Genomic DNA, 21,801 nt, shown 5'->3' with positions numbered 1-21,801 from the left:
GGCCTGTCTCCGAAAGTCCCCTTGCTTCCTTCTAGGCTTCAGCACTTCCAAAGGGCAGCTGGTCCGCTCCATCTTGTATCCAAAGCCGACGGATTTCAAGCTCTACCGAGATGCCTACATGTTCCTGCTCTGCCTGGTGGGGGTGGCAGGGGTCGGCTTCCTGTACACCATTGTCATCAGCATTCTCCACAAGGTAGGAGGATTCCTACCCCTTTCGTCTCCTTGCCAGACCCATCACAGGCTGGGGGGGGGGCTTGTCTGCTTTTTTGGGGGGGCCTGTCTGTTTCCGTGGGCCCTTTCCTTCTCAATTGGCAAGTGTCACGTCCGCTCTCCATGAGCCGCAAGCCTCTTAAGGAAAGCCAAGCAGACTGCAAGGCTGTTCTCTTGCCAGGGCATCCAAGTGGCAGGTGGTTGTGTGCTGCAGTCGCCAAGCCTTGATGCCACGGAAGACCCAGGGCAGCTGGTGGGGATGGGCAGCGTTGGAGTGGCACCATTTGACCAAGGTGGAAACTCTCTTGGGGGCCTCTGAGATATAGGAACCAGCAGGTGGTGCCAGGTTGCTGTAGGGTTGCGAGGGCCAGTGTGGTGTAGTGGTTAAGAGCGGTAGACCCGTAGTCTGGTGAACCAGGTTCGCGTCTCCGCTCCTCCACATGCAGCTGCTGGGTGACCTTGGGCCAGTCACACTTCTCTGAAGTCTCTCAGCCCCACTCACCTCACAGAGTGTGTGTTGTGGGGGAGGAAGGGAAAGGAGAATGTGAGCCGCTTTGAGACTCCTTTGGGTAGTGAAAAGCGGGATATCAAATCCAAACTCTTCTTCCTCTTCCTCCTCTTCCTCTTCCTCCTCCTCCTCCTCCTCCTCCTCCTCCTTCTCCTCCTCCTCCTCCTCTTCTTCTTCTTCTTCTTCTTCTTCTTCTTCTTCTTCTTCTTCTTCTTCTTCTTCTTCTTCTTCCCTTGCTTAGACCACTCCTGTGCCCCCTCTGTGGTTTGTTCTTTCCCCCTGCCCAGCCACATATGCAACACACCTGCCTGCTGCGTGGTTTTCTTGAATGAATCCAGAAAGCCCTCTGAGGAAATTTCCGACTCGCATAGCTCCCAGTTGGTTGTGTTCAGCATAGATTGTCAGTTGCCAGTTTTCCTAGGGCTTCCTTTTGAAATACAGTAGTACCTTGGTTCCCGAACAGAAACAAATCGGCTCCCAAAGGCTGCAAGCCTGGAAGTGTTCCGGTTTGTGAACGTTTTTCGGAAGCTGAATGTCCAACGCAGCTTCCACTTGAGTGCAGGAAGCTCCTGCAGCCAATTGGAAGCCACGCCTTGGTTTTCAAATGGTTTCGGGAGTCGAACGGACTTCCGGAATGGATTATGATTGAGAACCAGGGTACCACTGTACCAGAAAGCAGTGCTACAGCCCCTCCGGTGTGCGCAATGCTTGTTGCAAAACCTGCATCTCAGGCGCATGGAAAATGGCCTTCTCCCAGGTTTGCATAGCTGCCCGTCTGCTCCGTCAGGCGGTGCTTCACAGGACCTCTGGCAGAGAGAGGGGGGGGGGCCTTCAGGCCAGCAGCTGCCTGGTTCTGGGGCATTCTGCGCTTAAAGGAATGCTCCCCACCCCAGCTCCCCTCATTCCCCCGGTACAAGGTTTTGCCTGGGTGGAACGGTGCTGCTAGATCAACAGGCTGCAGGTGTCCAGAGACAACACAAAAGCATTTCTCACAAAATGCCTCTGGCGAAACATGCTGCTGGTTCCAAGAGCACCTGCTGCAGGAATCTCAGCGCAAGTGTTTGAAGGGCTGGCTGAACTGGACCCAGCCTGGCCTCTGGGCAGCCAGTGGTGAGTGACCCCTCGCCCTTCTTCCTCCTCTCCTCCTGCAGGTCTCGGCCGACATCATCATCATCGAGTCTCTGGACATCATCACCATCACGGTGCCGCCCGCTCTTCCTGCTGCCATGACGGCGGGGATCGTTTACGCACAACGGCGGCTGAGGAAAATTGGCATCTTCTGCATCAGCCCTCAGAGGATCAACATTTGCGGCCAGCTGAACCTCGTGTGCTTTGATAAGGTTCAGATCGTTTGCCAAACCCTTTTTTCCTTGAGAAATTCTGGGCTGAGTTCAGGATGAGGCTTCTGAGATCCTCCTGCCACCAGACTTCAAGGGGGACCTTGTGATGGGCGGAATCACGCAGACGGGTGCATTGTCCTGAGCTGAGGCCAGGCCCAGGAAGGGGCAAATGTTGGACCCCTACGTTTTTCTCCTTGCTTAGTGCCCCTCGGGAAGGTTCTGGGCAGGAGATTAATTCAGTAAGATACCTGCAAAGAAGCAAATCGCACAGATAAGGACTCATGTTGGGCGGCGGGGATTAGAATGGTTTCATCAGCTTCGTTGCCCGACAGATGTGAAGATCTTTTCATAAGCATCAGGAGAGTGTTGATAACCTTTTAGGAAGCCAGGGAATTCTGGCGTCACCCAGTGAAGAATTCCTTAGTGCATGTCTTTGGCCAGGCGTCGCTCACAACCCATTCCACGAAGCTGCTGGTGGGCAGGAAGGGGCTCTTGCCGTGCCCAGCTGGAATGGGAGGGAGGAAGGAGAAGTGGCTGGTCTCTTGGTAGCCAGCACTGGTGGAGAGACCCTGACGGGAGGGAAGGAGCCTAAGCAATAGAAACAGCCAATAAGAGCCTGAATAGCTATTGCATGTAGAAAGGCAGCGTGGGAAGGGACTCCGAGGGCCATCTAGACTGACCCTCTGCAGCGCGAGCGCACCTTCCTCGCTGCATCCGTGTGGACTTGCCGCGTATGCAGTCACTTAGAAACAGCCCTCCTGCAGGTGTGTGGCTTTCTCCTCTCCCCTTTTAAGCCCAGTCCTTTGTTGCGCTTGAGTGCGCAGGCAGCGTGGGAGGAGGACGGAAGGACGACAGAGGCATCTTCCTTTTTTCTGGGGGGAGAGAAGAGCGGAGTTTGAAGTGGCACAGCTTAGAGGAAAAGGTTTTCGGTGCTTTTGTGAAACTCTTTGAGGACTCCTCCTCCTCTGGGGCTATTATAGCCACAAAAGCATGGCTTTATTTTTCCTTTTTGGTTTTCCCCCAGGGCCCGGTGACCCTACCCTGCACCACTTCCCTGAGCTGCCAGGCCCTCTCATCTCTGAAGGCTTTGCTTTTTCTTTCCAAATTTGTTTTTCCTCCAGAACTGATCACAGGCCTCCTTTGATTTTTGGAGGGGCAGGAGATGAGGGAGCGTTCCCTGGGGGGAATGGGCCTTGGAAAGCAAATCCTGCAGGGAGCTTGAATTCCTCCAGCTCTTCTTACGGAAGACTAATTAATTTCAGTGCATTGCACTTGCGTGTTCTGAGGGGCTTAGAGCTGGGCAGCTTGCCTGGTTGCGAGTGCGGCCATGTCAGGAAAGCTTTCCCTTCAGCTCTGCAGAGCTCCTCTCCCTTCCACCCGCTGCTGCTTTTAGGGGTGGGAGGGAGGGGCAACGGGGCGGATCCTTCCTGCCTTGCCTTGCCTTGCCATGCGGACACATTCACTGCCCACCAGTGCCAGGCGGCAAGACCTTTGCCACAGTCCTGCTCTTGGCCTTCTGTAGTTGCACAGGGAAATGTAGCTTCTGCTATTGGCCCAGGGTGATTCCTGGGCGTAGATTGTGATCCCTCTAAGCACAACTAGACTGGGGCAAAGGGGCGTCTGTCTGGCTCCCCCCTCCCAAGGGTCCTGGCTAATAGTTTCACAGTCTTGCAACGGGGTGCGAAAATAATTGAAACTGAGGTGTGAGGAAGGTGAAGTATTTGCAGACGCTGCCCTCTTCCTTCTCTTTTGGCCTCCAGCTAGGTTAGCACACAGGGCCAGGGGCTCCCTTCTGGTTTCCAGGTCGGCCTGCTCCCCTTTGGGGTTAGTCATGTGCCTCTAGACACATTTTGCGGGGCCCCTTGGAGACGGGGCTCCCTGTACTTAGGCCAGCGGCCAAAGACTTTGCTCGGTATCTCTGGCTCTGCTTTTCACGTGTTCCTTCTCCCCTCCACAGACAGGCACCCTTACGGAAGATGGCCTGGATCTCTGGGGAATCCAGAGGGTTGAAAACGCTCGGTAAGCTGCTTCCGTGGAATGTCGCCCCCCTTGGGGGCTTTCACACTGGTAAAATAGAGCCAGCAAGCCAAACCGAAAGGGACCTGATGCGCTCTCCTCTTGGCAAGCACTCAGCTCCTCTCCCAGGCTCCTCAGCTGGTCCTGCTGTGCTCTGCCAGGTGCCAGGGCTGCCCATCCGAGGATGCCAGGGGAGCCCCTGTTAGGAGGGGCTTGCAGCTATCCCTTGAAATTGCAGGATACAAGGCAGTTTGCAACAGAAAAAACAAAATGAATATACAGAATATGAACGTAATAACAAAAAAGCAACCCCCCTGGCCAAAAGCCCCACAGTTAAAGAGCCATAGATTATTTCACCAGCCGAAGGCCTGGGAGAAGGCAAACATGTTCACCTTGCTCCTAGATAGTCATGAAGACTCCAGGCAAGCCTCCCTGGGGAGTGCATCTCACAAGTGGGGAGCCACTGCAGAAAAGGCCTCCTCCCCCCCCCCCCACGGCCCCTTGTATCTAAATCAGTGGTGCCCGTAGGGGGTGACAGTACCTCCTGGGGTGGGATTCCCTAGGGGGCGCTAAGAGGCAAGGGGCAGCAGGGGGCGGCGGGAGGTGCTAATGACTCTCAGACCTTGAAAAGCTGGTAACCCTAGATCAAGGCCATCATTTTTGTGGACTTGATTGAACTGAATAGTTTTAGATGGATTTTGAATAAATGTGCAATTAATTGTTACTGTTATGAATTTTACGGTGTTCCTGTCTTCCTTAGTGAGTCCTGCAAAACACTATTCTGAATAATGCTTTTTATAGTGTACGAGGCACTGGAGATGAGTCTGTGGAACTGAGGGTGTGGCGCCCCCCAAAATCTTGGCAACCGAACTCCTCTCTAATGCTTGAATTCTCAGTTGCTGGAAGCTGCAGAAGGGGAGGGGCTGCTCTTCCTGTGGTTTTCCCTTGGGGGCTTCTGTCAGGTAGCAAGAGCAGGTGGCCCCCCGCAGGCTCTTCTGGTGGCCTCAGGTTCAGTTGGTGCCCTTGGAAAGCTCTGTGTTGGTTTCAGATAGATTTTATCCAGCTTTTTTGCTGAGTGGAATTTAGCTTTTCTATCTGGTCTAGTCTGGAGGCCTAGGGAGAGAATCGGACCTTCCTTCCCAGAACCAGCTCACCTGGCCTGTGAATGACGCTACCTTCCCTATCTTCTTCTTTTTGGCATCTAGTTTCCTCTTGCCAGAGCAAAGCGCTTGCAGTGAGAGCCTGGTCAAGTCTCCTTTCATCGCCTGCATGGCAACCTGTCACTCCTTGACCAAAATCGAAGGAGTCCTTTCAGGAGATCCGCTTGACTTGAAGATGTTTGAAGCCACTGGATGGGTGAGAAGCTGGCAGGTCTCCTCTTGCCCGCAGCTCGGTTTGGGGTTTCAGGCTCCGCAGGTGCAAAGGAGGCGTGGGATTTAAGTCTATGTGACCCATCAAGAGGTCTGTGGCTAAGGGGCAAGATGGAAGTAAAATGAATAAATATGCAGTTCTCCTTGCGGCCCGCTTCTTGGGATGCCGGAAGCTTTGCAAGGCAGCAGGGCCACCTGAGGGTGGGATTCACCTTAAGGAGGTGGACTGCCACACCTACCTTGGCTGGGAGGGGGGACGTCAGGAGAACCCCCAGAGCAGCACACAGTGGGAGGAAGTGGCAAGAGGAAAGGGATGCTCTTCACACAGCACAGAGTTAAACTGCGGAACTCCCTCCCACAAGAGGGAGCGATGCCACCAGTTTGGGATGGCTTTAAAAGAGGATTGGGCAGTGACACGGAGGAAGGGGATTAGTGGCTCCCAGCCAGGATGGCTCTGCCCTGCATGCTGGAAACCCCTGCAGGGGGAGAGAGATGCTCTTGGGCTCCCTACCTGTTGGGAGGCACCTGCTGGGGCACTCTGAGAATAGGATGCTGGTTGGGAGGCGGTTTGGGGGCCCCCCTCCTTTGGCCTGATCCGGCAGGGCTCCTCTCTTATGCTCCTCACAGTTGGAAGAGGGTGTCTCTCACACGTGTGCTTCCTTCCTTCAGATTCTTGAAGAAGCGACGGAGGAGGAAACTGCCCTCCACAACCGCATCATGCCCACCGTGGTCCAGCCACCCAAGCAGCTTCTTCCTGACCCAAAACCGGCAGCCGACAAGGAAATGGTAGTTCCGCGCAGAGCTTCCCCCCCCTTGCCCCCTCCTCCCACAAAGCGGGGCTGGACCCAGGAGCAGGGGGCCTTCTTTGGCCAGGGAGCTGCATTCGCCCAGCAGGCCTGTTGCCACACGGCTGACCAGTTCAGCTGTGGGGGGCGTCATCGGGGGCGGGTCTGGCCCTTTCCCTATAGATGTCTGTCAGAGGAACTTGATGGTTGGAAGATATGGGGGGGGGGGTGGACTGGGAAAAGGCTGATTGGGGAATTGGGCAGCTGACAGGAAGCTGCTTTGAGCTTCCAATGCTGGAGAAGCTAAGCTGCCTTCTCGTTCTTCAGGAAGAAAGCAGTTGGCGCCTTGCAGATAGTAATGGTTTTATTTTTTCTGTCCCCTCTCCTCCCACCCCCTTTGCAGGAGCTCTTTGAACTTTCGGTGAGTGTTTTTTCTCCCTCTCCCTCCCTTTTCGCCCCCTTCCCTTCCCCCCCACCCTTGTGCTGCTGAGCAGGCCCTGACTGCCCCCTTCCTCTCCCTCGGTTAGGCCAGCTACGAGATTGGCATCGTGCGGCAGTTTCCATTTTCCTCCGCTCTGCAACGGATGTGCGTGGTGGCCAGAGCCCTCGGGCAGAAGAGGATGGATGCCTACGTCAAAGGGGCTCCGGAGGTGGTTGCCGGACTGTGCAAGCAAGAGACAGGTAGAGGGGGAGAGGGAGAGGGCTCCTTCCTTCATTCCTCCCTCCCTCCCTCCCCCTCCCACCCCCAGACCTGCACTTGGAAGGTACTGCTTCTGACCCCCTTCTTCTGATGCCCTTTCAGTGCCTGTGGATTTTGAGAGGGTGCTGGAAGAGTACACCAGGCAGGGCTTCCGTGTCATTGCCCTTGCTCACAGGAGGCTGGAATCCAAGCTGACCTGGCACAAAGTCCAGAATGTTGCCCGGTAAGTTGGCATCCCAGAGCAGCACAGACCTGCCTGGCAGGGCCGCTGGGATGGTGGGACTCTGGAGTGAGCGGGGGGCAGGTGCCCACTTCGAAGCCGCGCGACTCCCCAGCTCTGTGGTGGGTCACAGTTGGCCTCTTCAAGCGCTGTTCCTTTGGGCTCTTGGCCCTGGTCCCTCCAGGCTGGGCCCTTCTTCCCCTTTACACCTTCCCAAGCACATCGTGGACAGCCTCCGATCCCCGAGATTTCGCTTTTAACCAAAAAGCCACTGACAGAGCTGTTTCCCACCAATTTGTCCAGTTAGTTCGGTTTTTGAAAGACACCTAAGCTAGTGTGGAGTGTTTTGTGCCTTTTGCAAGGAAGTCTTTCTTGAAGCTCCTGGCAGCTCCCTTGGCCTTCCCTTGCGGCTCCCACGGCCCATGGCGTTGCCTTTCTCTGGAGCCATCACAAGGCTCAGCCTCAGGCATGGGGGGGGCACTGCTTTGCATAATGCTCTGCTTGTGGGGTTCTCAGCCACGGCCCATCCGCTTCCAGGCCAAGTTCAAGGTTTTGGGGTTTAGCATATGAGTCCCTGTGCAGGTTCCTTAAGGGACCTCCTTTTCCCTCGGCCTCTGGGTCCCGTGGGGGAAGGCCTGGCCTTGAAATGCCTAGCGTGGCAGAGTCCCACTCTGCAGTAGCTGGGAGGGGGGGGGCTTTCCAATGCACCTGCCCCTGGTCTGTGGAACCCTATCCAGAAACAGTGGGAGACATGTTGGTTCTGTCCACCTTGTCTAGCTCCATGAAAAGGTCTCTGCCAGAGGTCTTCCTTTTGTATTGTTTCTGAGTCTTTAGGGTGGTGGTACTACTTTTTAAACTGCCTTTTTATTTTTAACTGTTAATGATATACTTGTAGATCACAATGAGATGCATGTAAAAGGTAATTCATTAGTAGAAGTAATAGTAGTAGTAGTAGTAGTAGTAGTAGTAACAGGTGCTGTTTTACTACCTTTTCACCCAGTTTGGACAGAGCCTTTGGAGCTGTTTGTGGGCTGCGCAGGATTTTGCTGCCAAGAATAATGTGTTGGCCCTTTGCAAATTGCCCCTGGAGTGACGTTTTTCCTTGCAGTGCATCAGGCCCTGGAGGGAACTGTAGTTTTCCTAATGGTGTTTATCTGCATTCTCTCTCTCCCCCCCCCCTTGTTTTGCTGCAGAGATGCCATTGAGGGCAACATGGATTTCCTAGGTTTAATTGTAATGCAGAATAAGCTCAAGCAAGAAACCCCAGCTGTGCTTGAAGTTCTGCACAAAGCCAATATCCGCACAGTCATGGTTACAGGTTTGTGAGCTGCTGTTATGAAGCCATTTCAGGCTGCCAGGGCCTCAGCCAGGCCAGGGGCTCTGTGTTGTTGTTTTTGTTGTTGATGTTGCTTCTGGTGGAGTTTGTATTCCAGCGCTGCCCCCTGCAGCTGAGCCCCCCCTCCCCTCGCCAGACTCAGAGCCCCTCCCCCCCCCTCCCCAAGCATCTCCATCTTCTTCTGTCTACAAAGGCAGAAGCAGGTGGGGTGGGTGGGTGTCCTTCTGCAGCCGCTGAGCAGGACTGTGTAGTCCAGAGAGAGGTGTTGCACTGAGATGAATGGAGCAACCTCCTGAGGAGCAGAGGTTGGACGGCCGTCTGTCAGCGGTTCCTTTCCTGTGATGCCTGCATTGCAGCGGGTCCCTTTCAACTTTGCAATTTTGTGATCCTTTGAGATTGCAAACGGAAACGGGGAAACAGCTGATCCAGAAGGGCAAGGAAGGGCTGGCCAGGAGGGGAAACCGAGGCCCAGCGAAGCATGCTGTGCTTTTTCTCCGCAGGTGACAACATGCTGACGGCCATCTCTGTGGCCAGGGACTGTGGGATGATTTTACCTCAAGAAAAGGTGATCATTGCTGAAGCCCTGCCTCCCAAGGACGGCCAGACCGCCAGGATCAACTGGCATTATGCAGATGCCCTCGCCAAAGGCACCGATTCCCCGCCAGCCATTAACTCAGAGGTAACAGGGGAGTTGCTGTTCTCTCCCCCACCCAACCCATATTGTGGTTGCTTGGAGCCCAGCGTTATTCATTCATTCATTTATTCCACAACATTTAAACACAGCTTGATTGTAAAAAAAAAACCTCAAAGCAGTTTACAAAAAACAAACCAACAAAAAGATCAAGAGAAGAATGCAGCAGTATTTTAAAATGTACAAAAAGTTAAAATATTAAAACAAGGTGAAAATGTGATCAGCTTTCTAAGTATCTGGGTAGGCTTGCCTAAGCAAGGGTGTTTTTAGTCCCGTGAAGTGTAGGAGCTGCCATGCTAGATGATCAGTTTCTTGCAAGTGCCGACTAATTATTAGGTGACCTGGTAGTGCTGCCAGTTCTGTGGGTCAGGCCGGTCAAGGGGGCGCATGTGGGGTGAGGCCATCTCACAGGTGAACTGGTCCCAAGTTGTGAAGGGTCTGGTATGCTAATCGTAATGCCGTGAACTTGGCCCGGTTGCAAATGGGCAGCCAGTGCAGATCTCTGAGCCCAGGGGTTCTCTGCAGACAAGGCAGTGGTTCTGCAGTGTTCAGCACTGACGGCAGCTAGCTTCCGGCCCCAGCGCAAAGGATGTCCCGCATGGAGTGCATTCTGAGCGCGGAAGGCACTGGCTTGACTCCTTGGAAGGGAGGCAGGCAGGCAGCGCTTTCCACACCTGGAGGACGAAGGTGGAAGGCCTCTTTTGAGGCGGCCCTCGGCCCTTGCAGCTTTTCCTTTTCCAAAGGTGTTCCTCGTAACTGTTTGCCAGAGGATATGGGCAGCTGTTTCTCAGGTGAGCCTGCGAGCTGATGGCTGTTGCTGTTTTGTCGCAGGATATCCCCGTCAAATTGCCCCCCGAGAGACTCGAGGACCCCCACCTGACCAAGTACCACTTTGCGATGAACGGGAAGTCCTTTGCTGTCATCCAGGAGCACTTCCAGGACCTCGTCCCAAAGGTCTGTATCTGGAGCAGGGAATCGTGTAACATCCTATTTCACTCTCTCATGGTGCACAGACAACCAGAAGGGGCATTTCCCCTCATCCCCTACCCCCACTTTTCTGGTGTCTCAAGTATGAGATGAGATGATGATGATGACGACTTTTGCAGAACTCTTAATGTTCTGTTTCCTCCCAGGATGAGCAGGAGCTTTTGAGAGCTCTGCGCTGCCGTTTCTGCCGATTGCTGCTCTCCACATAGCGTGGAGTATTGCTCTGACGGCCTTCTTGGCTGTGGAACCGGAAGCTGAATGCTAACCGAGTTCATGTTTCCTAACTAAAAGGCAAAGTTTAAGTTTGGGAGCTGCTAAGAATAAGCTGACCCTGCTGCATAAAAAACTGAAGTTCCCATGTCTCCACCATGTGCCCCCCCTTTTCTAGAAACCTTCAGGAAGCTTCTAGGCGAAGTGGTTGCATCACGACATCACGCTTGCCAGTCCTCCTGTGTGGCTTGCCACTGAATAGCCGTGTTGACCAGTAGCCACTGATAGCCACCTCCCACCCCCAGTTTGTCTCACTCTTTAAAAAGCCGCACAACTTAGCCACAGCAACACCTGCATTTTGCATGTAGGAAATTCCTCTTCTCCCTCCTGAGTCTCCTGTCAGCTCCATTTCATTGGCCAGCCCAGAGTTCCTCATTCATTCATTCATTCATTCATTTATTTCTATCCCACCTTTCCCCCCAAGGAGGAAATAATAATAATAATAATAATAATAATAATAATAATAATAATAATAAGCCACCTTGAGCTCCTTGGAAAATGGGTTGGGTAGAAATAAAAGAAGTAATAAAAATGATTTTACTATTTATCTGCTGCCCACTCTGGGGGGCTCCCAACAAAATATTAAAAACACAATAAAACATCAGACACTAAAAATTTCCCTATACCGGACTGCCTTCAGAAATAGTAATAATTATTTTATTATTTATATGGCACATGTTCTTCCTCCCCCCAAACAAAAATTAATACAACAACCCTGTGAGGTGGGCTAGGTTGAGAGGCAGTGACGGATCCCCAAGGTCGCCCAGTGAGCTTCCTGGCTGAGTGGGGATTTGAACCCTGGTCTCCCAGGTCCTAGCCTGACCCTCCAGCCTCTACATCACACAGAGACTCTTCCGTTTCCTAAAATGCCTTAGCCTTTCCTCCCTGGGATAGTTTTGGTTCTCCTGCTCTGCACTTTCCCCAGCGATCTCCTTTGGAGGCACCAGGGTGTTCACCATATTTCGAGAAGCATTGCAGGAGTTTCCCAGAGTGTGAAATGCGTCCCTGCCCTGGAAATGCTTGATCTCTGCCCCCCGTTTTAATTACGTTGCTGAGAGCCCCCCTCCCCTGTTTTTCAGCTTGTGTTGCATGGCACAGTGTTTGCCCGCATGGCACCGGACCAGAAAACCCAGCTGGTGGAGGCTTTGCAAAACGTAGAGTAAGTATCCCTCTAATTTGGACGCTGCTGCTCTTGCTGCTGCTGCTTTGACCCGACTCTCCAGGTAGCCCCAAAGCTTCGTAAAAATCTGAAGCCACAATTCTCTGGTTTAAAGGTGAGGGTTGCTCTCGAGGGAGAAACCACGCCACCGAGTGAGCCAATCTCCAGGGGTCAGCCCAGGCCACACCCCTGACCTCTTCCCGATCGGGGATCAAGCTCCAGCCCTCTTGGTGCCGGCTGGCTGGTCCTCGTGGCACCAAAGGGCCTCCTTTTAGAATCTGCCCCGCCCTTCCCCACAGTGCCTGTCCCCTGAGTTGTTGGGTCCTGCCTCTGGGGGCCAGGGGGGAGACAAGCATGGAGCTGCTCTCCCCTGGGCCAGTGCAGTGAGCTTCAATCTGCTCTCCTTGCGAAGAAGAGGGCCCTGGTGTCTTTCTCGGGTCAGAAGGCTCAGGCTGAACATTTGCCCACCAGCAGCACGTGGTGCTTGATGCCATGCAAAGCACTCTGGCGCCCTCTGACGGGCACAGCCCTCCCTTGGGGGAAACGCATCCAAGTTTCGGTTTCTTACTGAATGAGTCATTACCCAAAGCGTAAGGTGACATTTTTGTGAACTGGAACTTGCTGTGGAACTGATGTCAGAAGCCACATTCAGCTCAACTCCTTCAGAGCGTAATGAGAGCCTCCTGGATGAGGCGGATGGTGGCCCCGCTAGTCCAGCACCCTCTTTTCTCAGTGGCCAGCCAGATGCCTCCAGACACCATTGAGCTTGGCAACTCCTGGGGAAGTGAGTTCCGTAGTTCCGCTGTGCTGTGTTCTGAATCCTCCAGCACTTTCTCAATGCCATGCCTAATGTTATAATTCTGGGCCCCTCAAACACTGTAAAGGCTCCTTGCTGTGAAGAGGCAGGTCTGGGGGCCCTGCGTCCCAGCCTGTGTTGCAGAGAAGGCATGTCGCTCTGGCAGTGGCTTTCCCAAGCAGCCGTGCCCCCGTTGCCCGGCTTTTGGGGAGCGTGGAGGCCTCTTCCTTGCTCCAGGGGGCACCAGCGCTCTTCCTCCTGACCATCTCTGGCTGCCCAGCTGCCACTCGCCCACCGATGCCAGGCAGTGCCGCTTCCTCATCACAGTCAACGGTGGTGATTTGGGCAGAAGCTTCTCGTCTGCTTTCATGCATGTAGACGTGATTTTAAAAGGCGCTTCTCTGGATGTGCCCTGTTCTGAGGCCCAGGTTTCTCTTCCTGCTGGGAGTAACTCCCTTAAACCATCTTTGCCCTGGTCCTGATCCTCAGCCTAGACGCCAGGCAGCAGAACTGGGCTCACCGGGGGGGGGGGGGGTTGCCTTTGGGCCAAAATGCTGTGGGGTCCTGGCTCTCCCTTGCTTCTTCACACAACGCATGGTGGAACTATGGAACTCCCTCCCACCGGAGGCAGGGATGGCCACCAACTTGGGTGAATTATAAGAGAAAGAGGCAAATTGATGGAGAGTGGCCCCCAGCCAGGAAGCCAGCGAGGGGAGAGCTGCTCTTGTGCTTGGGTCCTGCTTGTGGCTCTGAGGCCATGGTGAGAGCAGGTGGGCTGCCTTGGGCTCATCCAGCAGATTCCTCTGGCCTCCTTCTCATGTTCTCCCTCTCTGTGCTCTTGCAGTTACTACGTGGGCATGTGTGGCGACGGGGCAAACGACTGCGGGGTGAGTAGCCTCTTCTGTTTCCACGCGATCCTCATCCGCCGGCTCTTTTGCTGCAACGGGAGAATTAACCCTTTCCTTTCTGCTCCGTTTGCGACTGGGCAGGCACTGAAGAGGGCACACGGTGGCATTTCCCTGTCGGAGCTGGAGGCCTCTGTGGCGTCCCCCTTCACCTCCCGGACGCCCAGCATCTCCTGCGTGCCAAGCCTGATCAGGTAAGGGCTGCTTGGAGGGTCTTTCGGGTCCCACCTGGGCTCCGCGGGGGGCGGGGGGGCCTTGCACAGCACAGCTGCCCCCCTCCCTGGGAGGTGGGGGTGCCAGCCAAGAGGAGGGCCTGGTGGAGGAAGTTGTTTCCCTTTGCGGAGGGATGCCAGGTCTTCCCCGCCTGAAGGGCAGCAGCGTTTACCCAAGCCCAGCACAGAGTAGCCACGGGTGGTCAAGCCCCACGGGGGGGGGTGTCCTGAGAAGAATATCAGTGCAGCTGAAGAATCCTTGGCAGGTGCCCATCCAGCTTCTCCAGCCTTTCCAGGGAGTCCATTCCCCTGCCCACCGGTTCTTCTTCCCATCAGGAAGTTCTTCCTAAGCTCTTACCTGGCCTCAGGTGTGCAGTTCTTGACTCGCCTGGATTTCACCATGTGGATTTCTTTGCCTTCACAGGGAAGGTCGGGCTGCTTTAATAACCTCCTTCTGCGTGTTCAAATTCATGGCTTTGTACAGTATTATCCAGTACGTCAGCGTCACCCTGCTGTATTCTGTGAGTATTTGAGTCCCCGTCTCCCCATGGTGGGGCTTTGCAACATTGAGTGTGTCTGTGAAGCTCTCCTCCTCTCCCTCTGATTGGCTCCGAGGCACAAGCTCCCACCCCCTTCCCTCCTCTGCTCTCACCTGATAGGCCCTGAATAGGTGAGGAACAGGAGGGAGAGTTTCACAGCCATCTCCCCCCCCCCCCAATGGCTCATTCCCTGTGCAAAGTCTGTGGCATTCTTTGCTGCCCTCTCATCTCCGTTTCAACCAGAAATGCTTCATGGCAGGTGGTGAAATGGGTTGAGGGGGGAATCACCTTGCAGAAGGCCTCTGAGCAGGTTCCCTGCCGAGGTGGGATGTGAGCCCCCGAGCTTCCAAGAAGCCCTTTAGCTGGCCTTCAGGGCGTCAAAGAAACCTGCTTCCATCCCCTCTGAAATCCCCCTTGCGGTTCCTTTGCAGATCCAGAGCAACCTGGGAGATTTCCAGTTCCTCTTCATTGACCTCGCAATCATTCTGGTGGTGGTCTTCACCAGTGAGTATCCTTCTCCCCGGCTCCTCCAAGGCAGGCAGGCCTCTCTCCTTCAGCAGCCCTAGCAGCTTGCAGAGTTGTGAGTCCTCCAGAATTCATTGTGAAGCCGATGCACAGGAAACAAGTGGCCAGGTCTCCAGGATACCCTTAGAAAGGGGGAGGCAACAAGCCATTTTGCAGCTGTAGATCCCAAACCCAGAATCCCGACTCCGCTCCCAGTTCTGGTGTGTGGATTCAGGGGGGAAAGGGGGCTTCAGAATTCAAGTTTCTACACGTCACCATAGCTCCTTTCCAGCCTCCCCTGGCAGGTAGCCTTGTGCAGAACGAGCAGCTCTGTGCCCTTGAGTTTGCCTGGTTTACAAACAGGTTCCCAGGGTCACGCTTGGTGCAGAGCTTTGCTCGGTGGATGAGTGCCGGTTCTCCCTTTGGGTCTCAGCTCCTGCTGCTGCTCCTTCTCTCTCTGCAGTGAGCCTGAATCCTGCGTGGAAGGAGCTTGTGGCGCAGAGGCCGCCCTCCGGCCTCATCTCGGCTCCCCTCCTCTGCTCCGTCCTTTCCCAGATCCTCATCTGCCTTGGCTTCCAGACCCTGGGCTTCCTGTGGGCCAGGCAGCAGCCCTGGTATGAGACCTGGACCCCTCACTCAGAGTAAGTTGCCCCAGGGGGCCACGCCTGGGTCCACGGGGGGGGGGAGTTTCACCTTGGAATCTGTGGGACCTGCAGACCAGGGGCTCCCCACCCACCTTTTGCGGACCACGTCCTTTTTGATGATGGGGTGGGGGCGGGCGGGCAGGAAGAACCATCTCAAAAGTGTCTGCCTCATAATTTTGTTCTTATTTCATAAGAATTTATGCACCACTTGTAAAAAGAATAAAAGCCTCAAAGTGGTTTACAGAAAGATAAAACTTTTTTTTTTTTGTACAACTCCATGGTGGTCTGTCTCAGAAGACAATGGAGGAGTGGGCCTCTGAAGGTGAAGTCAGACCGTTTAAAATACTCAAACAGATTAAACTGACCACAACGTTCCAAGAGTCTGGACAGGCTTGTCTAAACAAATGGTCGAGAGTCCAGCAGAGGCACCTGTTTGATCTCCATAGGCAGGGAGTTCCAAAGGGCAGCAGCTGCCCCACTAAATGATCCGAGTTCTTACCGATGAAGAGCAGGGATCCTGGGGCCCTTGTGGCAGCGCCAGGTCCACTGAGCGAAGCGATTGAGGGGGTGCAGGTGGGGTCAGGTAGACTGGTCCCAGGTTCTTAATAGCAACATGCTGGGTCCAGTAAATAGTAAAATTAGCAATCATAGTAATAATAATATTTTATTTTATTTTGACTTAACTAGTTGGGGCATCTTTTTACTTGCTCAAAGGTTGTTGTGTTTTTTTTTTTTAAATTGATTGATCTAATGTGGTTAGTTGCAGCCCTCGAAGCAATAGACTTCCCTTCTCTAAGGACCTTTAGGAGTGAGATTGAGATGGACTTGCTGGCAGCTCTCTGGGCCCTGCTGGCCTTGTCTCCTCTTCCTGGAGAGGCACCAAGAGATAGACAGACAGACAGACAGACAGACAGGATGTGTGTGTGTGTGTTGGCCTTCTTTGGGCAAGGAATCCCTTATCCTCTTTGAAGGTGGCCAGTAAGCGGAGAGATGGGGCCCCTTGCTGAACCCTCCTTCTTGTGGGCGGAAGAGATGCTCTAATTCCTCCCCCCCCCCCGATTTTGCAGTGCCTGCAATGTTTCGAGGGGTCCCTTTCCCAACGCCTCTCAGCACAAGAACAAGACCCTCCACGACGAGCACAACATCAGGAACTACGAGAACACGACGGTTTTCTTCATCTCCAGCTTCCAGTACCTCATTGTCGCTGTGGCCTTTTCCAAAGGGAGGCCCTTCAGGCAGCCTTGCTACAAAAACTGTACGTGTGCCAGAGTTTGGCCTTGGAGGGAGAAGGGGCCCCGAGCCAGAGCAGCGCTGGTGGGCAAGCAGGATGGGAGGGGGGGCTCTATAGGGGGGCATTTCCTGCAGGCGCCCTCGCCCTCCGTGGGATTTGGCTTCCTTGCAGAAGAGATGCTGTGATGCTTTGACGCCACCTGCCCTGTAGAGAGAGAAGCATTTGGGCTCTTGCCTCTCTGCTGGCGGAATTTCTTGCAGGAGGAGGGCAGAAAAATGGGATTAGAGGGGCAGAAAGGAGCTATTAAAGGGCCTGTCAAAAGACCCTTCTTATATATTGTATATATTAAAATGGATAGCCGCTTTATCTTGTCAAAGGCAACCAAGAGCAACCTCCAGCCAGCCAGCCAAGACCCCACATAGATACATTAGAAGCAAGGGGGGGGGGCAGGAAATCGTAATACATTGAGAACATCCCACCCACTTCTAGAAGGCCACAGATACAGACTAAAGGCCTGGTAATAGAGTAATTTTTTCTCCTGGCATCTAAAGATAAATAGTGATGGTGCCAGGCAGGTCTCCCTGGGAGGAGCAGCCCACAAGTGGGGGGCCATTGCAGAAAAGGCCCATTCTCAGCAGGGAGGGAGAGGGGGTCTCCTTGGCTCAGGGAGGGGGGTCAGGATTGGGAATGGGCTCCGGGAGATGCAACCTCACAGCCTCCAAATTATGGCACAAGGAGATAGTTTTGCCAAGCGAGACGGCAGGGCTTTGCATGCTTAAAGGTGTCTCTCTTCTCCCCCTTCTCCCTCCCCTGCAGATCTCTTTGTTATCTCTGTGATTGTTCTGTATGCCTTCGTCCTTTTCGTCCTGCTTCATCCCCTGCAGCCCATCGACTGGTTCCTTGAGGTAAGCGCAGAAGCGGCTGCCCTTCCGTTGGTATAAGATCTTTGACGGGTTTTAATAGCAACACCGTCTGAGACTTTGCATGTATCAGGAACATCTTCTCCCTGCAAAATCAGATCAACCCCTTTGTGTCAGTGAGGGACCAGTTGACCTTTAGAGGCCTTACAGAATTCCCCGCCCCAAGACATCTGTCCCTGCTGGCTTTCCAGTTTCTTCATGCGCCAGCAACTGTGTCACAAACTGCCACGTAAAGGCTCACTTCTGTGAGAGATCTTTATAAAGATCCAAAGCAATTGCGGAGTGATCTGAGGCAGTGTTTGAGTCCCACTTGAGTCCACACATCATTAGAAATTAAAAAAATAATCCACATGGGAGTGCTTTCTAAGATAATGCGAGAAAACGGTGCAATCCCACTCTTGAGGATGTTTTCTCCCTCCTGCCAAACATCTATTAAGACTTAAGTCCTCATTTGAAATAATACCTGAGGGATCCTGCTGTTGTCTTGTGGCCTCGGAATCCGCCCCAATTCTCTCCATTTGCACATTCAGAACATGCTCAGGATCCCACCAGGAGCCTTTCCATGAAGTCTTACAATTTTTTAAGAGTGGATGGTAGAAATTTGGCCTGGCCCAAGTTAGGGACCTGGGGAAGCACAGAAGCTGGAGTGCTGGGTCTTCCTCTGCTCACGCCTGTGTCTTCTGCTTTGCAGCTGGTCTGCGTGCCGTATCCGTGGCGAGTCCGGATTCTCCTCATCGTTGTCGTCAACGCCTTCGTCTCCCTTCTGGTGGAGGTGAGTCCTGGCAGGGTTTGGAGCGTTTTCTCTGTCCAGGTTGGAGGCAGCGGCCGCGTGTCTGCTGTCAGGGTTCTGATTTGCACAAAGGGAGGGGGGCGTTCCTTTCAGACCCTCCTTGGTCAGTGCCAGTGTCCTGGGATGTCAGATGTCGGTGGTGGACCCTGTGAGGTGTCTTACGCGTATTTGTGCCATTATTCTGCCCTCCACTAGGGTGTTGGGAGTGGGGGGGGGAGAGCAGGGCACTTGGAATCCTTCAGCCACCACCCCCTCTCTGGCTTCCAGATCCCAAAACATCTAGTGTATTGTGACAGGAAATTGCCACAGGGCCCTGCCCCCCACGCCACATTTCTTCTGCACTCCCAGAACATGCTGCTCTTCCCTGTGCCCACTGCCGGCTTTGCCTGTGCCCCAGTTCCGCCCACGCTCTGGGACTGGGAACAGCCACCCAGCCTCTCCCCGATGAGTTGGAAGCCCCTGGCAGATGGAAGCAGCATTATACGGATCTCTGCCTGATCTCCGTCAGCAGCACAGTTGTCAGAAGACATCAGGCCAATCAAACTCCCAGGAGAAGGGCAAACGAGGACACCGTTCTCAGTCCAGATCTGACCAACAGGAATGCAAGGATAGTTTGGGGGTTTGCCCCATAGCGAATCCCAGTTGCTGGAGACCACAGGAGGGGAGAGTGTGGCTCTGGGGCTCAAATCCTGCTTGCAGGATTCCCACCTGGTTGGCCACTGTGAGAAGAGGATCCTGGGCCAGGTGGGCCATGGGCCCAATCCACCAGGCTCTTCTGATGTCCTTCCCTCTTTCCTCGAGGCCTGTGCAAGAGACCCCACCCAGGCAACCCCCCCCCCCCCTTTCCAAAGAGCCGAGCGTTTGCTCATCCTGCCCCGAGAGAGAGAGAGAGAGAGAGAGGCCCCCATGCTGCTTTCTCCTGCCCCGACTGTGCTGTTGTTGTGACCGTCTTCTTGCTAACCTGCAATGATGGCTGCTCTTCTTGATTCTTCCCCCTCCCTGGAACACACCACAGAATTTCCTCCTTGACACCATCCTTTGGAAAGTTGTCTTCCACCGAGACAAGCAAGGGGAAAACCGCCTAGGCTCCTCCTCCTCCTCCTCTTCTTCCTCCTCCTCTTCCTCCCACCCATCACAGGTTGGAACGCTGTGCTTTACTCTCCCTTGTTCACGCATGACCCCCCCCCCACGGCTGGGGACAGGGTGGGTTTGTATGCTGGGGGGCGGGAGGGCCCACAGAGTTTCCCAGCCCCGCGGCCCTCCGGGTCCCTTGGGCCACAGCTCCCGCCAGTCCCAGACATGACACAGCTGCGTTGGCTGGGGGAGCTGTAGCACAGCGCCTGCTTTGCCCGCAGAGACCCCTCCTTGGAGCCCCACAGAGCCAGGGCTGCCAGTCGGGAGAGCAGCCTTCCTCGCCTTTGGGTCCCCAGAGGTAGATGGACTACAACTCCCATCATTCCTGGCCAGCGTGGTCAGGGACGATGGGGGCTGTAGTTCAAAAACATCTGGGGACCCAAGGCCAGGAAGGCTGGTGTAGACAAGACGGAGCCAAGGGTCAGAACTCTGTGTCCGTCCCCTTCCTCTTCAGAGGGTATCAGGGTGGGCAAGTCTGGAGGTCTCCCTTTCCCAAAGCCTGTGGATGTCTTGCCGGGGGGGGGGGGCTTTAAACGGCCTCCTTGTGATGCTCACTGAAGACCAGGGGGGGCAGGGGAAGGGGGGCTGTTAATTTGCACCAGCGTCAAGGTTTTTGGGTGTTGGGGTTCTCTTCAGGGTCTCCCAGAAAGGTCAGGGTGGCAGATGCGTTCATCACAACAACCCTGTGAGGTAGGTTAGGCTGAGCAGAGCAGACCCTGACGGAGGGAATACTTCAAACCCAGGTTTTAATGAAGGAGTGGGGGAAAGCTCAGGCTAGGGGCTGCCATCTCCCGCCCCAAGGAGAACGAGGAGGAGTGGGGTGGTTGCCAAGGGGATCCATAGAGGGGAAGATCTCTTGGGTTCAGAAGCAAGGAAGCTCTGCCCGGGTCAGGCTGGACCACAACTGCTGCTGCTGTTCTGGATTCTAACTGGGCCGCAGTGTGGGTTATGTGACACCCCCACCCCCCCGTGTCAGCCACAGGCCTGCTCCCAACTGCTGAAATTCAGCCAGCCTGAGAGCTGAAGATACATAGAGACAGAGAGATGGCATGGCGGCTGGGGCAACGTGTGTTTGGTGGCACTAGGCAGGCACAGAGAGTGATGCGCTTCCTCTTGGCACCATTGCCTGCCCCCTCCAGCCCTGACGTGTGGCTCCCTCAGGCACATGTTTCTGGGGCACCCGGCACTGCACTGATGCCATGGGCAGGCAGGTGTTGGTCAGGTGGGGGGGGGTTGCATCTGGCCTCTGCCCTTGGCTGTGGTGTCTCACCCTCCCTCTCCCTCTCTCTCCCTCTCTCCCCCTCTCCCTCTGCCCTTCCCTCCAGGAGGCCTTGGGGTGCTGCCGCAGCTGCACCCTCCCTTCTGTGCTGGGCTTCCGGAAGAGGAAGAAGCCCCCGAAAGCCAAATACGTTCACTTGGCCCAGGAGCTCCTGGTGGACCCCGAGTGGCCGCCCAGGCCCTGCACCACGACGGAGGCCAAGGCCCCCCAGAACGGTGCCTGCCAGGTCATCACCGTCACGTAGCAGCGGCCTGGCCGGGCGCGTCCTCTTGCCATCTCTGGAGACACTTCCGCCTGCGGAGCACGTGTTCGGGGCCATTGGGCCGCCCCCCCCTTTCGCCCCCCTCCACCCCTGGAGTTCAGTGTCCCGTCGAGAGAGAACTTTTCACAAGCAATGCAAAACGTTGGGTGTTTTTCCAGCCGGCTTCTCCGAGCCTCATTCCGCTGCCAGTTCTGGGCTCCGGCTGTGCTCCTCTCGCCCCGGGGGAGATCTGGGTTCAGGGCAGCCCTGGCATAGCGCTGGTTCCTTCCACCCCGGAGGCTGGCCTGTGGGACTTTCGGAGCCCAGCAAGGAGGGGGTGAGTTGCCCTTACCAGAAAGGGTGTGTGGGTGGGTGTTGTGGGTGTTTGCCAAACTTGGTGCTGGATGCCACTGGTCTGCAGTGCACTGCAGAGCCTGACCCCGGCCGCCTTGCACGAAGCAGAGGGTGCCGGACGTCACGGTTCGTTTCCAAATGCCCTGCAAGCACCCTCTGCTCTGTGCCAAGGCCCGGCAGTCCCTGCGCCCGACTCGGCTTCGCTACAGGCTCTGTGCAGGAAGGAGGCAAAGAATCTGCCACGCTGGCTCAGCCATATTCTTTCTGGAGACTTGCTCCCAGCCTCCACCCCCAGCACCAAGTGCTTTAAATCTGCTGAGGCCACGCTCGGTCTCCAGCCTGTTTACACACGCGTGTGCGCACACACCGAGTTGCTCCGGGGGCAAAAGGATCATTCGGCGACTCTCAGCTCCTGGGTACCAAGGGCTGACCCCCCTCTCCCCACCCCTCCCCAGGCTCTGCCTCCATCGGCAGAGGCCCCTTGGCTTCTGTGGCTGGGCCTCCCTCCGGCCGTAGGGCACCCACCCCATCTGTGTGTGGGGGGGGGGTATTTGCTTTTGAAGTTGAAGCTCCGGGGCTCTGGTCCTGCCCTGGGGCTGCTGATGCCCATGGCAGAGAGGAGCCTTGCAGAGGAGGCAGCCCATGAATTGGGAGGGGGCA

General features: G+C 55.0%; 1 protein-coding gene across 2 annotated transcripts in view; it reads left to right on the top strand.

The window, feature by feature from the left end:
- Nucleotides 1-21,412, top strand: part of ATP13A3 (ATPase 13A3) — a 42,254-nt gene extending 20,842 nt beyond the window's left edge. The window contains exons 12-33 of one of the 2 annotated variants that reach the window (XM_033150946.1): nucleotides 36-193; nucleotides 1,870-2,058; nucleotides 4,016-4,077; nucleotides 5,280-5,430; nucleotides 6,114-6,230; nucleotides 6,633-6,650; nucleotides 6,757-6,910; nucleotides 7,032-7,152; nucleotides 8,343-8,467; nucleotides 8,986-9,164; nucleotides 10,008-10,130; nucleotides 11,513-11,592; nucleotides 13,233-13,275; nucleotides 13,378-13,487; nucleotides 13,930-14,026; nucleotides 14,476-14,548; nucleotides 15,012-15,189; nucleotides 16,260-16,447; nucleotides 17,240-17,328; nucleotides 18,035-18,115; nucleotides 19,149-19,271; nucleotides 20,593-21,412. In XM_033150946.1, coding sequence (XP_033006837.1) covers nucleotides 36-193; nucleotides 1,870-2,058; nucleotides 4,016-4,077; nucleotides 5,280-5,430; nucleotides 6,114-6,230; nucleotides 6,633-6,650; nucleotides 6,757-6,910; nucleotides 7,032-7,152; nucleotides 8,343-8,467; nucleotides 8,986-9,164; nucleotides 10,008-10,130; nucleotides 11,513-11,592; nucleotides 13,233-13,275; nucleotides 13,378-13,487; nucleotides 13,930-14,026; nucleotides 14,476-14,548; nucleotides 15,012-15,189; nucleotides 16,260-16,447; nucleotides 17,240-17,328; nucleotides 18,035-18,115; nucleotides 19,149-19,271; nucleotides 20,593-20,790 — 2,657 coding nt within the window. In that variant the 3' untranslated portion in view covers nucleotides 20,791-21,412. The remainder of the gene's footprint in view (nucleotides 1-35; nucleotides 194-1,869; nucleotides 2,059-4,015; nucleotides 4,078-5,279; nucleotides 5,431-6,113; nucleotides 6,231-6,632; nucleotides 6,651-6,756; nucleotides 6,911-7,031; nucleotides 7,153-8,342; nucleotides 8,468-8,985; nucleotides 9,165-10,007; nucleotides 10,131-11,512; nucleotides 11,593-13,232; nucleotides 13,276-13,377; nucleotides 13,488-13,929; nucleotides 14,027-14,475; nucleotides 14,549-15,011; nucleotides 15,190-16,259; nucleotides 16,448-17,239; nucleotides 17,329-18,034; nucleotides 18,116-19,148; nucleotides 19,272-20,592) is intronic. The other variant, XM_033150947.1, reaches the window with a different exon arrangement.
- The last annotated feature ends 389 nt before the right edge of the window (nucleotides 21,413-21,801 follow it).

This window comes from Lacerta agilis, chromosome 5, assembly GCF_009819535.1.
Source record: "Lacerta agilis isolate rLacAgi1 chromosome 5, rLacAgi1.pri, whole genome shotgun sequence".
NCBI lineage: Eukaryota > Metazoa > Chordata > Lepidosauria > Squamata > Lacertidae > Lacerta > Lacerta agilis.
The sequence above is the reverse complement of the archived record's forward strand: the minus strand, read 5'-3'. Positions and strand labels throughout refer to the sequence as shown.